General features: G+C 45.9%; 1 protein-coding gene across 1 annotated transcript in view; it reads right to left on the bottom strand.

Moving 5' to 3' along the window:
• LOC144684599 (calcium-binding protein 8) overlaps nucleotides 1-14,851 on the bottom strand; it is a 387,172-nt gene that overhangs the window by 287,964 nt on the left and 84,357 nt on the right. The window contains exon 4 of the mRNA XM_078548593.1: nucleotides 3,804-3,916. Within this exon, the coding sequence (XP_078404719.1) occupies nucleotides 3,804-3,916 (113 nt within the window). The remainder of the gene's footprint in view (nucleotides 1-3,803; nucleotides 3,917-14,851) is intronic.

Genomic DNA, 14,851 nt, shown 5'->3' with positions numbered 1-14,851 from the left:
GAATCTGGTGGAGCAGAAATGTCCCTGAATCTTCAAAATCTAGAATCAAGGGGGCTGGGGGTGGTGGGAGGGGGGGGAGGTGGGATCTTGACTTAGTGCAATAGTATTAAACAGGTGACAGTGAGTCAGCAGCTTGCTCTACATTTCTCCTGACATTTATTTTTATTGGTTTTCAACCTGACTAAGGCAGGAAGAATTTTGCTGCTTCACAGGGTCAGCAAACTCACAGGCCTCCATAACAATCCTCAAACATTTTTCTAAAAACTGTTGGTTTGTTCTGCTGTACACATCAGTGTAGTCAATCACTCTATGGTCAATTTCATTGTAAAACTGGCCTTTACATTCACAAATTGTAACCCCCCCCACCGCCTCCCCAATGTCCAAGTGTTCTTGGTAGCCAGTGATGGTCAGGGTGCAAATGAGGATGGTAGGTTTAAATTGGATTATAATACAATGGCCCACTTCCACAGGGACCTGACATGCATCTTGAGTCATACGGCCAGTCTCCGACGATCCAGAGTCCAAAAGATTTGGCCCATATAATCATAGAAAAGTTACAGCACCAAAGGATGCCATTCAGCCTGCCATTAACATGCCAGCTCTCAGAAAGAACAATTCAGCTAGTCCCATCCCCCAATACTTCCTCCGCAGTCCTTCAAATATTTTCTCTTCAGGTGCTTTTCCAATTCCCTTTTGGAAGCCACGATTGAACCTGCGTCCAACACAATCTCAGGAACTGCATTACAGATCATAAGCAGTTGCTGCACAGAAAGCTTTTCCTCAGGCCGCCATTGCTTCTTTTACCAATCACCTTACATCGGTATCCTCTGGTTTGTGACCTTCCGCCAACGGGAACAGTTTCTCTCTATCTACTTTATCTAGATGCCTCATGATTTTGAACACCTCCATCAAATATCTTTCCAATCTGCTCTTCTGCAAGGAGAACAACTGCAGCTGCTTCAATATATCCACATAACTGAAGCTCCTCATCCCTGGAGCCATTCTCATAAATCTTTCCAGAACCCTTACCAAATCCTTCACATCCTTCTTCAAGTATGTTGCTAAAAACTCAACACAATACTCCAGTGTTTTGTACAGGTTTATCATAACCTCTTTGCTTTTGTACTCCATGCCTTTATGTGTAGTGCCTTTTTAACCACTTTCTCAACCTGCCCTGCACCTTCAATGATTTGTTCTCTGTTCCTGCATACCCTTTAGAATTGTGTCCTTTACTCTATATTGCCTCTCCTCATTCTCCTTCCCAACATGTATCATTCCACACTTCTCTCCATTAAATTTAATTTACTATGGGTTAAATTTTTCGCTTGGCAGGCTGGCGCGCGCCCGACCAGACCGAGCGTAAAATGATGCGCGATGGCATCAGGCGTGCGTCTCAATGTCATTGCGCACTCACGTGATATTTCAGTCAGTGGACGGGCGCCAGAATTGGCAGCATGGCTGCCGACATTTAAAAGGCCTGTTAAGACCATTAAAAATTTAATTAAAATAAATTTTTCGTTGCCTGTCCAACCTTACAATTGGCGGACAGACAAAAACGCCAAGCGGTCTTTGCAGTTTTTTGGGAACCTCATCCACGGACGGGTTGAGATTTCCAAAAGCAAATAAAAGTATAAGCTTTAATTTTTCATTAATAACATGTCCCTGCTCATGTGACAGAGTCACATGAGCGGGGACATGTTTCATTACATTTTTTTTTTAACTACTTTTTTTTCATATATCTTCATCTCCCTGAGGTAGCTCTCTGCCTCAGGGGGATTATGTAGCGTGCACTTGTGCACACACACAATGGTCACACTCACCCATCTCTCACTCCCCCTCCCCCACCCGCACAGGCCCGCCAGCGTGAAATTGCTTTCCAGGCCTGGTTGCGGGCGGCGGTCAGCTTCCTGACCACCCCCGCCCACCCCTGCCGAGCCCGCACGCCAAAGGCAGAATTCTGTCCCTTGTGTCTGCCCATTCCACCATCCTGTCTATATCCTCTTGAAGTCTATTATTAACCTCCTCACAGGACTTAACACTCCCAAGTTTTGAGCCATCCGCAAATTTTGAAATGGTGCCCTGTAAATTCTAGTCTAGGTCAATAAGATATATCAAGAAAAGCAATGGCCCCAGTACCAACCCCTGGGAAGCCCACTCTATACTGTCCTCCAGCCCGAAAAACAACTGTTCCCCACTACTCCATTTACTCTTTATTATCTGCCAACTGCGTATTCAAGTTACCACTGTTCCTTTTATTCCACGGGCTTCAACTCTTCAGTCAAGCTTATAGGCGGCATTTTATCAAACACTTTTTGAATGTTCATGTGCACCACAACAACTGCAACTAGGAAGACACCGTTTCCACTGGCAAGCAAGTTGGCAACCAGAGATTACAAATTTCAAATAATTTGCAGAAGAACTAGAGGGGAAATGAGGAGAAACATTTTCACACAGAGGTTAGTTAAGAACTGAACACACTACCCAATGGAGTGGTGGAAGCAGATTTTAAAGGAACTTTCAAAAGGCAATGGGACATGCACTCAAAAGGACTAATTTTCAAAGTTATGGTGAAAAAGCTGGTGTGTGCTTTTTCAAAGAGTCAGCACATGCATGACAGGCCAAATGATCTCCTTCTGTGCTGCAAGTTTCTATATAATTCTACATTAGGGCACTGCAAGTGGTGCTCTACTGCTGGCAAATGGTATTGTTCACCATGCCACTCATGAGTTATTCCTGGTACCTACTGTTCACCCATTGATGACTCAAACCTTGTGCTTGTCAGTTGTCTAATTAATAAGTTGTAACATTCATCACTGGGGGAGAGGATGGAGTGAGCAAGGTATATTTACAGTTGAGTTAGCTCCATTTACATAAAAATCATAACCATTATTTCACTACATCAATATCATTCATGACAAACAGTGTTTCCCCAGCAAATTCTATAAGCTTGTCACTCTGTGGAGAATGCAGCTCCCACTGAGCTGAGCAGCAGAAGGAACAAAAAACAGGGACAATTGAGTGCCTTTCATTAACGGTACCAGCTGTCAAACAGCAATTACGAAACAAAAATAATTTTGTACCTCAAACTGCCACAAACAAGATGATCAAATTCTTACCAGCCATAGTACGATTGTATTTTTCATAAAATTTTAACCATTACATTAAAATCCAAAATTATTAAACATTATTAAGCAAAAATGCAGTAATGGCACAATTCTCGCTCCACTGGTTCCCTCTGAGCGTTCTTCTTTATTCTACAAACATATATAATGATCCCCAAGGAGAAAATGTTCCCTTTTTACTATTTGTAGCAAAATCTGAATTGCATTCTTTATAACTTTATAATCTTACAATTTCATTTCAGATAGTACATAGGCCAAATCCTCTCTGGAAACTAGTTACAGTATGAATTCCTGGTATGAATGCTTGGAACAATTAACAGCTTAATGATATATCCTAACTCCTGTGGCACCATAAATGAATTGATCTAATTTATGTTGTCACAGGAAAGCTGTTGCCATGTCACTGGAGTCATTGCGATATCACAAAGAACATGCATACATTTTTACAAAACAGCAGACTTTTTAATGCAAATTTACAACTGTACCTCATGTGGTGTAAATCAACCATTACTGCACTCAGCAACTGAAATCAGAACACTTATCTGATAAGCACTGTGATTGCACATCACCTACATTAAAGTATCAAACAGGCCTTGTTGCTTATGTGGCACTGCACAAGACTTTAATATGTGGATGGTACTGCCTACTATCACAAAGTATCTAATGAAATAAATACCTTACCTGCCAAAATATGGAGTCGACTGTGCTACCATGAAAACCTTCCCGTACTTCAGATGACAACAGTTTAGGGCCTAGTATTGTCATAAACTCATCAAAGTCCACTTGTCCGTCACCTGCAACACACAAATGAGTCAATAATCATGCTTGCTAAAACTCCAGTTTTGATGTTTTTCTTTTTAGGTCAGTGAAATTAAGATAGTGCCCTTTAGTAAGAGTTTCTCCAGTCTCCATGGTACTCATCAACTCACTCAACTCTCCTTTCAGCAGAAGGGACATTGTAATTAGGAAGAGGCAGCAAATAAGTGAAGAAATATTCAGAAAAAATGTATCTATCTTGCCGACCAGTTTATAGCTGGTAGTGCTCATCCAATGAATTATCAGCATTTGGTGGCCAACAATCTGGCTGTGGGTAATATCACCAAGCAGAAGGATGAGTGGATGCGAGTGTTGGACTCAACAGTGAAATGCTACAGCATCAGGAGGGGAGAACACATAACCTAAGACTGTGGAATACAAAGGGTTCACATTCAGAAGCTTTATTATATTTCCATTCTATGGCACAATTCACAGAATCTCTAGCATACTGCACCAGCACACTCCAAGATTTGTGTGCACATTTGTCATGGTTTATCTACATCTTCTACGAACAGGTTCAGCAAACTCTATCAGCCTTTAACCCTTCTATTTCTCCTGTTGTTTTCCCCTAGTCCTTCCCTAACCAATCCTGGCCACTCTGAAGCTGGCTGCTATGTGGTGTAACTGCAAACACATATCACAGTGCAGTTATGAATGCCAGCAGCCCTCTAGTGCCTTGTCAGAGCATGGGCAATTATTCAAGCAAGCTCCTGGTGTCTTTGAAGCAGGAGACCTGCCTGATTTTCCCTTCATTAGCTTCAGGCAACAGAGGCCAACGCACTCACCCCCTCCTTGTTATGCAAGTTAACATCAGGAGTTCAGGTATAGACGTCAGTGCCCCACTCTGTTTTGCATCCTTTAAGATGAATGGGCAGCTACAAAGCTGTATGTTAGGGATTCTCACTTTTAAAGTCTATCCTAACATTGAAAATGAGGTCCGAGCTACACCCTGTGTAAGTTTGATTTTATATCCCCTACCTCCTGTAATCACGTCCAGCATCCCATCAGCCTACTTAGATTGTTTTTGGCGCTACAAACCAGCATTTATGCTACTGGTCTGCTGAACCCCTTTATTCCTTTAACCCTCTTAACCCCTCCCCACTTCAACGCTTTTCTGTTTACATTTTATTCCCAAATGCCATTCAAACGTTTAAAGTTTACAACCTCACATATCATGTTAAGCAATACCTGCTATTGTTCCATGATTAAAAATTCGTCAGGAGCTCTTCAGTTTTCCTTCTCAGCTCAAAGGTTCCTCACTTCACCCGCAAACATTGGATAGTCCACAAAAATTATATTGGCAACACCTACCCTTCTCCGAAAGAAGAAAATATTCCCTTGACGTGATGCTTGCTGGATCTATCAGCAGCTTGCTGCAAATATTGGTTTAATGAGACACTCAATTATATATTTCCCATTGCATATTTTTCAATATAATTATTTCTCCTGCCAGCTTTTCCATTATGTTTTTTTTTGCTCCGAAGTTATTAAATTCTGAATTTAAAGAACTCTCTCTTATATATCTTTTGGTACAAGCTAGCGATAAAGTTAATTTTAAAAGAACATTAGCGCTATGCATTACTGCTTACCACTTACTGCCTGATAGCTCTTCAAGCTGTAACTAGCTTTAGAATAAGGTTCATTCTATTACAGATACAGTCTCTACCGCTTAAAGGGCAGAATTTTGCCCTCCAGCCTGTGGCGGGTTTCGTGGCGGGTGGGAGCAGAAAACTTGGGGAGAGGCCAAAAATCAGATTCCCACTGGCGGGAAAACAGTTTGGAATTTTCCCCTCACCACTTTCATGGCGGGCTGTTGGCAGGTCAGGTATCCCACTGATCCATGGCGAGAACTCAGTTTGCACGCATTACATGTCATGACTGCTCATTAAAAACGCTACTCATCGGAATCACGGAGCCCCTCCCAGTCTAGTGCTATGCCAGCGGGAAATTAGACCGGTCTGAATCACGGTTAGAAATATAAGTGGCGTGCAGCTGTCCACCCACACTTCGCTCGTGACTTTGAGGTGAGCGCAACATTGAAAGCCTACTTGCAGCAGCGCCACTCCAGGTTCTCACCAATGCCAGAGAGACACCACACTGGTGGGGTGTAGGGTTGCTCTGCTCACTGGCTTCCTCTGTTCTCCGAGAGGGTGTCTCCCATGGGGCTCAGGCAGGGCTGCATACAGGACAGAGGCTAGCACTGCGACCAGGAGAAGGAAGATGCAGACACGGGTAACAATGGGTAATGGTGGGGTTGAAGGGTGGCGGGGGTGGGGGGTGGGGAGGGGAGGAGGAAAGAGACACAGATGACAATGGGCAATGATAGGGTTGGAAGGCTGGGGTGCAAGGAGACGATGGCAGGCAGAGGGGAGACCGAGGATGGGGAAGCTGGAGCCCGACATGGAAGACTAGAGCACAGACACAGAAGGGGGTGGATGGGAATCGAACACTATGAATGGCGGGGGGGATGGGGGGGATGCACACATAGGCTGAAATTTTGCGTCAGTGAGAAGGGGGCAGGGCCCACTCGCCGACGCAAAAATGACGCGGGATGACGCCAGGGAGAATCCCTGACGTCATCCCGCCACATTTAAATCATCAGGAAGGTGGGGGCACAGTGCGATCAGCTGTCCGCCCGCCGACCTGTCAATGGCCAATTGAGGCCATTGACAGGGTAATTAAAACAATTAAAGGCCCTGCCCATCCAACCTTAAGGTTGACAGGCAGGCCAGGAGCCCCAGCGGGCTTCTGAAAAAACATAAAACCTCATCCACCGGCGGGATGAGGTTTCATGTCGGTTTTAAAAAAAGTTTATTAAAGTTTTTGTGCAATTTATTAACATGTCCCATCTCATGTGACATCACATAAGGGGGACATGATGATGATTTTTTTATTTTTCTATTTTTAAAGTTTGAAAACATTTCAGCGATCTCCCTGAGGCAGCACTTAGCCTCAGGGAGATGTGAGCTCTTTCATGCGCATGCGCGAAAGAGCGCACTCTCGCTTTTGGGGACTCCCCCCCCACCCGCACAGGGAGCGCATAGCGCTTCCCACCGGACGTCCTGCTGGGCGGGCCTTAATTGGCCCGCCCACTTAAAATGGCGGCGGAGCCCGCTTCTCCGGCAGGGATCGGCTTCCTGCCCGCCGGAGATTGGGTCAGGCCCGCCCGCCCGACAGGCAAAAAATTCAGCCCATACTCTGGAATATGAGGGAGGGTGTGTTAGTGTGGCATGAGAGGGATGGGTTGCACAGAGACTCATGGAGATGGAGGAGGGGAAAAGCTTCCTCATGAGGGATGGATTGCACAGAGACCCATGGTGGGGGAGGGAGACTGTGTTGTCATCAGCAAAGAAGAAATGGGAATGGTCACTGAAAGACAGTCATAGTCCCTGATCTGGGGCCAAGAGGTCAGGTGAGAGATTAAAAGCAGTCCTGGGCTTTGCGAGCCATGCCACAGGGCTACGCATGGCATACATGTCATAGTCCCATTCCAGGGAGGGGAAAGGTCTGTGTGCTCAATTGGCATAATGTGCAGCTTGGTGTGCAGGGCATGGTCGTGGTCTTACTGTCACTGGCTATGGTCTTGTCTGGCTTAGTGCAGGGCTGCAGATGGGATGGTCAGGGTTAGGAGAGGTATCTGCAGCCTGTAAAGGGGGGATATGTCATACAGAAGGGGGTATTCAAAACTCTATTGGTGGGGGGAGGGTTCTCCCCTGTACATGTCAATGCACACAATCTCGAGATTGGGAGGGGTGAGGTCCATAGTGGGCAAGGGGACATCAACAGCGATGGGTTCAGGTGGGAGGGTTGGAATGTCGACCACAATTACAATGGGATCCAGGATTACTCGGGGTGGGGCTGCAGAATAACTAACTGGAGGGAGCTCTACATGCTCCAGGAAAATTGGACGGACCCGAACACTCAACTGGCAGGGTTGGAGCTGGTCTCAAAATAAAAGTACATCACCACCACCTTGCAATCACAAAGCTGTGGCAGTTTGAAATTGAAACTGGAAAATAATCTGCATGGGAAGGGTCTGATGCAGTGTGGGAGGAGCCTAGGGCTGCACTCAGGGACGCTTTAGAGGGTACCTTCAAACTGCTTGGAGTCTCAACATTGAAATGGAGCTCAAGTTGAGAGAAAAGAGGAAGGCTTCTTTGATAAGGTGCAATTGGAGCCATTGCCTTTTGTTGGACTTTAGTGAGAGACTGCAGGAGTCATTGGCTTCACAATACAGTCACTCCATTTGAGAATTAACAGAGAGGAACGTGAAAATAGAAAATGAAGGCAACCATGAAGGAAGCACAACTATTGCATATCTGACAGATCATCAGTGAAAACCTCGAGTCTGCTTTCTCCAATTGGCATGGATGACGGGCCAAAGGATATTCAGTCATGGCTGAAGTGCAAGTTGAGGTTCATCAACATACAAGGTCATAGATTGCACGAGTGCCTTTGGTAAGGTGGCACATTTCATGAATGTGTCTAAACCTCTTCCACCCTCTGTGGGCTGAGGTGTCAAGTATCAGGGTTGGCATTGTGGTCACCTAAATCTGTGAGTCTGTGCCTCAGCTGCAAGGCTGTATCAGCAAAAAGCTAGTTCTAGGACATGACAGTGGCTTTCTGTTTGTGAGTAGGAGGTCTGCTGTATTTGCACAGTGTTCATCAATCTTTTGCATCTATCAGTCCCCAGGGAGAAGGAGGATTGAATAATGGAGCCTGTGCTCAATCTTTTCTTCTTGATGACAGTGATCCAATTGAGGAGGAGGAGAAAGGTCCAGTGTCACCTAGCCCAGCTTCGAGAGGAGGCCCAGCCTTCGATCCATGGTCCAGGGGAGACCCAGCAACATTCAGGGGACACCAAGGTTAGACCCATCCCACGGAGGTGACTCACACAACCAAGGGTCTACCAAAGAAAACGTTCCCACCTGGAGATAAGTGAGAGACAATGCCATGCCCATCTGCACATGTCAAGAGATGTGGTGGATCATATCTGTCACATTGTATGGGAGGATCTAACGCCCCATGGTCTGGGAGGACATCCCCTACCAGTCACCCTGAAGGTCACCACCGCGCTCAATTTTTTTGCCTGCGGATCGTTCCAGGGATCCACAGGGAACCTATGCAGCATCTCACAGTCTTCAGCACATAAATGTATCAGAGAGGTGACAGATGCCCTCTATAGTAAGGCTCATCATTATGTGAAGCTCACAGTCAGGCTGCTAGGTTTGTGGGGTTTGCAGCTTTCTCAGGCTTCCCTAGAGTACAGGGTGCGTAATTGCACACATTTGGCTTTGAGCGTTCCATGGCACCAGCCCCTGATGTTCATTAATAGGAAAGGGTTCCACTCCATCAACATTCAACTGGTGTGTGATCATCAGGAGCACATCATGCATGTTTGTGCCAGGCACCCTGGGAGTTCCCATAACTCATTCATCCTGAGTCACTCCCAGGTGCCTCACATATTCAAAGAGCCTCAGGGAATATAGGGATGGCTGCTTGGGGATAAGGTGTACCCACTCTAACGATGGCTCATGACATCAGTGCGTCATTCTTTGAGTCACTTGGAGGAAAGGTTCGACGTGACACATATCGCAACACGATCCATCATTGAGCAGGCCACTGGCAACCTGAAGATGCGCTTTCGATGTTTAGACCGCTCAGGTGGGGCTCTGCAGTACTTTCCACAGAGGGTGGAATTGAGCACGGTGGTGACCTTCAGGGCGACTGGTAGGGGATGTCCTCCCAGACCATGGGGCGTTAGATCCTCCCATACAATGTGACAGATATGATCCACCACATCTTTTGACATGTGCAGATTGGAGCGGCATTGTCTCTCACTCATCATCGTTGTCCGTTGCATCCTTCACAATCTGGCACTTCAAAGTGGGGATCTCGTGCCAGAGGGACACAAGGGGGAGGCTGAGAGCTCCTCGGACAATGAAGAGCAGGAAGGGCAGGAACCTGAATTGAGAAATGAGGGTCTGCTTCCACGTGAGGATGTCATCGAAGAAGCATGACATGGAAGCTGGGCCTATGCCACACTGATAGGCAAACAATTCCAGGAGGAATAAGGTACAGGTGAGGGGACACAGCCACATTCTTTCTGTCCCTTAGTGCCATGCCAGTGGACTGAAAGGCCTTTACAACCAGTGACATCAAGAGCAAGTTCAGCATTTAGACTGGCCCCTTCAAGCCTCATGGTTCACTCGGCCCTAATCTTTGGAAAGGTCAGTGGCGAACCCTGCATCGGCGCGCTCTGCAGAGTGAAAGTTGCCACAATAGCGCCAAATGACTTGCTGCAGTCTTTGCCACCTTAATGAAAAACTTATAGCGGGCACTGAGATGCATGCATGGTCGGAGAGATCATCATGGCTGCCGGACTTGTGCTTTGGCACTAATGCAGCCTTCTCATTTGGAGAGACAATTACAACTACCCCTGCAAGGCGAGCGAGGACGCCTAACTCCATGGTGTATGGTTGCTAACACATTTTACATACACTTCCAGTAAAGAGTTTGACACATCCCCCTGACATAACATAAGGGTAGAGTAACTATTATGACTCAGCTGCACATCACACAAATATGAGGCTCACAAAGGAGGTGATCACTGAATGGGAGGATGGCTCACCCTCGCAATAAGAGACACATGGATGCATATGCACAACACTTTCAAATGCCGTGCCCATCCTTACGAACAGCAAACAGATTTACAGGGATTGAACACCTGTGACCCAGAAGTGATTTCAAAGCTTCTTAATTTCTAACCCTGCAGCTATGTCAGCTATAACAACTATGTCCAGGTGCGTCCACAACATCCACAGCAGGGGTGGAGGAAGCCCTGTTGTCTTTGATGACTTTGGTGGGTGTCCTCTAGAGGGTTGAGAGCTGGAGGGCCCAGGCCTGCTTTGGATGTCCTGCTGTGGGGCAGGTGAACCCTCCTCAGCCTGTACAGCTGGAGGTGATGCAATCAGAGGCAGAGAGCATCGGAATCGGCTGGACACTCTCGAAATCACCTGGGTGGGTGCTCCCGGGGTCTCCAGCTGCTGGTCTTTCTCCTTGTGGGTGCCCAAGGGCCCATGTCTAACTCTCTGAGGAGAAGGGACACCTGGAGCAAGGTCAAGGTGCCCCACCGCACCCCCCTCGCCTAGCAACTAATGGATCCCACCAATGCCTATAGCAATGGAGTGCAGGTCCAAACGTAAATCCTGCAGGATCTGCTGGACCAAGGTCTCCAAGGTGGTCGCCACCTTTCCCATGGAGACCTCAAGGCTCACATGTTGGAGCCACAACATCAGAAAGAACATGGATGGACTCCCCCATCCTTCGCTCTAGTCTGTTGACTGTCTCTTGCAACCTCTACCTGATTTTCCACCGCCTGTCGTTGCACCTCCAGCACGTGTGATATGGCCGTTTCCAGAGGCTCATCATCAGATTCAGACTCAGCGGGTGCCTGATCTCCAGCAGTCCTTCGAGTGCCAGGGACCTGGGCTGTCACTGCCTTGGACTGCTGTGGGAATGTGTCCATGAGGTGTTCCCAGAATGTGACCCTGATCGGGGTGCGTATCTCTGAGCTGGTGAAGGGTGAAGGTGAATGCAGTGACGTGTCTTCTTTCAATGGCTCCTCAGCTTCCACCACTGAGGTGGCCTGGGGGCTGGGGCTTATGTTGCCTATGCTGGTCTGTCTGGACCTGCTGCTGCCTATAAGAGAGAGCAGATAGATTTAGCTCATGAACAGGCTGAATACAACATGTATGTCACTCAGTGACAATTTCAGGATGTGATTAACTCATGGGGGGCTCATCAAACTGGCTGGAAGAGGCCAGTCTCGCCTTCACCGCAGGAGAGATCTCTGTCCTCACCCGCCAACTCAGCGACATCCTTCTTGAATTTGGTCAGCTCCAGGATGTCGGCCCTCCCTCCTCCAGTTTGGGATCTCTCTCGTTGTGGGCAAGCTTGGCCTGCATGAAGACAAATGGATGAAATGTGATGAGAAGAGATGGAGGAGAGGTTGGGAAGCCTGCATGGCTCCTGTGTGTGCTGAGCCCTCCCAGTCAGGGCTGAGGATGGAGTTTATGCAGCATGATAGGTGAGATGCTGGTGATGTTAAAGTGTCCGTGAGATAATCAATGCTGATGTGTCCCCTGCTAAAATTGTGGGAGATCCCTGAGCAGTGTAACCCTTTGAATGCATGATGCCATTATGAGAGTGTGAGATTGGAGTGAGCTGGAGGTTGACTTACCCTGGCGGAGCAGGTGAGATCATTCATCCTCTTCCTGCACAGTAGGATGGTTGCCCCACACGCTTCCCTCCCTTGCAATCGCCTCCCAGGCTGGCGAGGTGAGGTTGGTGGGCTTCCTGGGGTAGAGGACATCCAACTGTTGGTGGATGAGGGCCTCCAGGAAGTCATTGCTAAACTTGGAGTAGCTTTCTTCTTTGACACAGGCATCTGGAGACATCTCCTTCACATAGCTGGGCTGGAGAGAGTGAATATCTATGTTCAGGTGGCATTTAAATATGGTACCAGGACCTTTGACCCCATTAGGTGACAGCCGGGCAGACAAATCAGTTCCCAATCCTCCATGTGATTCAGAGAGATACTCGCCTAAGCATAATTAACGAGCTTCTGAGCGCAAAATCGGGTGTGATTTCCCACCACACCACCTAGCAGGAAACGCGTCGTGGAACCCGCCAAGCACCTCACTTAATTTCAAAAATGGAAATTTCTGCCTATAGTGTGTGATGGTACTGATGCGTTTTGCCTGCAATACCCTTTGGAAGGCTTAAAGAGGTAGCACTATTACTGCTAATAAGTCTGTAACTCATGTTACCTAAACCGCACCTGCTAAAATCTCAAATACATAGGTTAAAAATGTTTTTAAAGTTATTAAAATATTAGTTCTACTTTAAAAGTGATACAACGGAATAAAAAATTACACCACAGCAGTCCTAGACATCTCCAACAAAGGACTCTGGAATCAGGGTCTGAATTCTCCTTCTCTGGCATTATGGGTGGCAATCCATGGCTACCTTTCTGAGGGCCTTGCAATTTTGTTTTATATAGGGAGCATACACCACAGTAAGCCCCAAAGTGAGCAGCACAGAATGAACACTGCAACAGCCTCACCATAACCAGATGCTTTTTATTTATTGAACATGGTTTTTATTGCAATCAGTGCTAAGTGCAAGCTGTAACCCATCACCAATTAGAAGTGATTAAATATACGAGGCAATTGTATTTTACTGAGGAAATGCCTGCTTCCAACCTGAGTGTTTAATGCACTATAAATGGCAACTTGATAATTGACTACAATGGAAAAGGCAAAATGACAAACACTTATTTGTCCAAAGATGTACTAATCGAAGGGTGATCGATAAAGCACAAATAACCCTTATCTAGAGATGAGTATACACATATGTATGTACACACATTAGCCAATGTACAGTGGCATTGCAAAAGGAGAGTCAAGACCAAGTGTATTTTTCAATGAACCTAGGGTTGGAGGTCAAAGGATATTTAGATTTGGGTATGTAGATGTAATTCAGCACCATTTTAAAAATCATACATTCTACCTTCAATTGTAGATAATACTTTGATTTAATATTTTTAAGAGTTAAATAGCAAAATTTACAGCAATTTCAAAACAGAGAAGTAGAGTTAGTTGATGTGTAGGAGTTTATCTGCAGTACAGGTTGAGGAGCTGACAGATGCAAAACTGCAGTACTGACAATGCCATCCTTGGTGGGAGAATGTAACTGCAGCATCACAAATTTGCAGACACTTTTTCTATTATACATATCAGCTTAGACATTTGCAATTAAATTCAAAGGAATACTTTATGTAGCATTTAGATTGTGTGTTTCATGACCTCAATGTGTCCTAAATTGTTTTACGGCCAATGAAGTACTTTGAATACAGTCACTGTTGTGATGTCGGAAACAGAGCAGCCAATTTTCAAACAAGCTTGCTTCACAAACAGCAATGTGCCAATGACCAGATAATCAGTTCGGTGATGTTGGTATAGGGATAAATATTGCCCGGGACACCAGGGATAACACCTCTGCTCTTCTTCAAAATAGTACTATGGAATCTTTTACATCCACCTGACCGACCAGACAGGGTCTCGGTTTAATGTTTCACCCAAAAGATAATACCTCCAACAATACAGCATTCCTTCAGTACTGCACTGAAGTGTCAGCTTAAATAAAGTTGGCACAAAACTGTAAGAAAAGCATAATTTTGTACAAATGCATGCAGATATAAAATTCTTTAATAAATCGTATAGATGTGGTGGCGGTGTGTTACAGTTCACTCAGGGAGACCAAGTTGCAGTAGTACCATGCACTTTCACATGCATTGTCTAGTCAGGGACTATGGATAATGATGGTAAAGGCCCCACCATCCTTACTTTCTTTCACAAGGCTGACCGGATATCACTCCCCACTCTTGCCGCCTGCCATTGTTTTGTAGTCAAAGGATTTGCAGGTTGACACTCAACCGGCTTGGCCATATTAGGAACGCATCCCTTTTTTTTGTGAAAATATACTTCATTCATAAAATATCTGAAAGAACATTACAAAACATTTCAAAATGGCCATCACAAAAATTGCAATAATGTTCAAGTTTTCCACATAGACCATGACGCACCCTGAGGTACTTCAATACAATCAAGGAACATTACAGATATTTCCAAATGCTCATAACAGACAGCCAGACAGTGAAATGGTATTTAAGTGTCTACACAGATCCTGTTGTACTTTGAGGTGCTTCAACACAATTGCGATACATGTAATATTCAGTTCATACATTCAATGTGAGTCATACAGCCCGAGGGGTCTATACAATTCCCAATTCCCAGCCCCTCGATGCACTATGGCTGAAAGGTCTTAGACAGCGACCTTTCCCCATTGTG

Source organism: Cetorhinus maximus, chromosome 9 (assembly GCF_964194155.1).
Source record: "Cetorhinus maximus chromosome 9, sCetMax3.hap1.1, whole genome shotgun sequence".
Lineage (NCBI taxonomy): Eukaryota > Metazoa > Chordata > Chondrichthyes > Lamniformes > Cetorhinidae > Cetorhinus > Cetorhinus maximus.
This window is presented reverse-complemented; position numbering and strand designations above follow the sequence as displayed.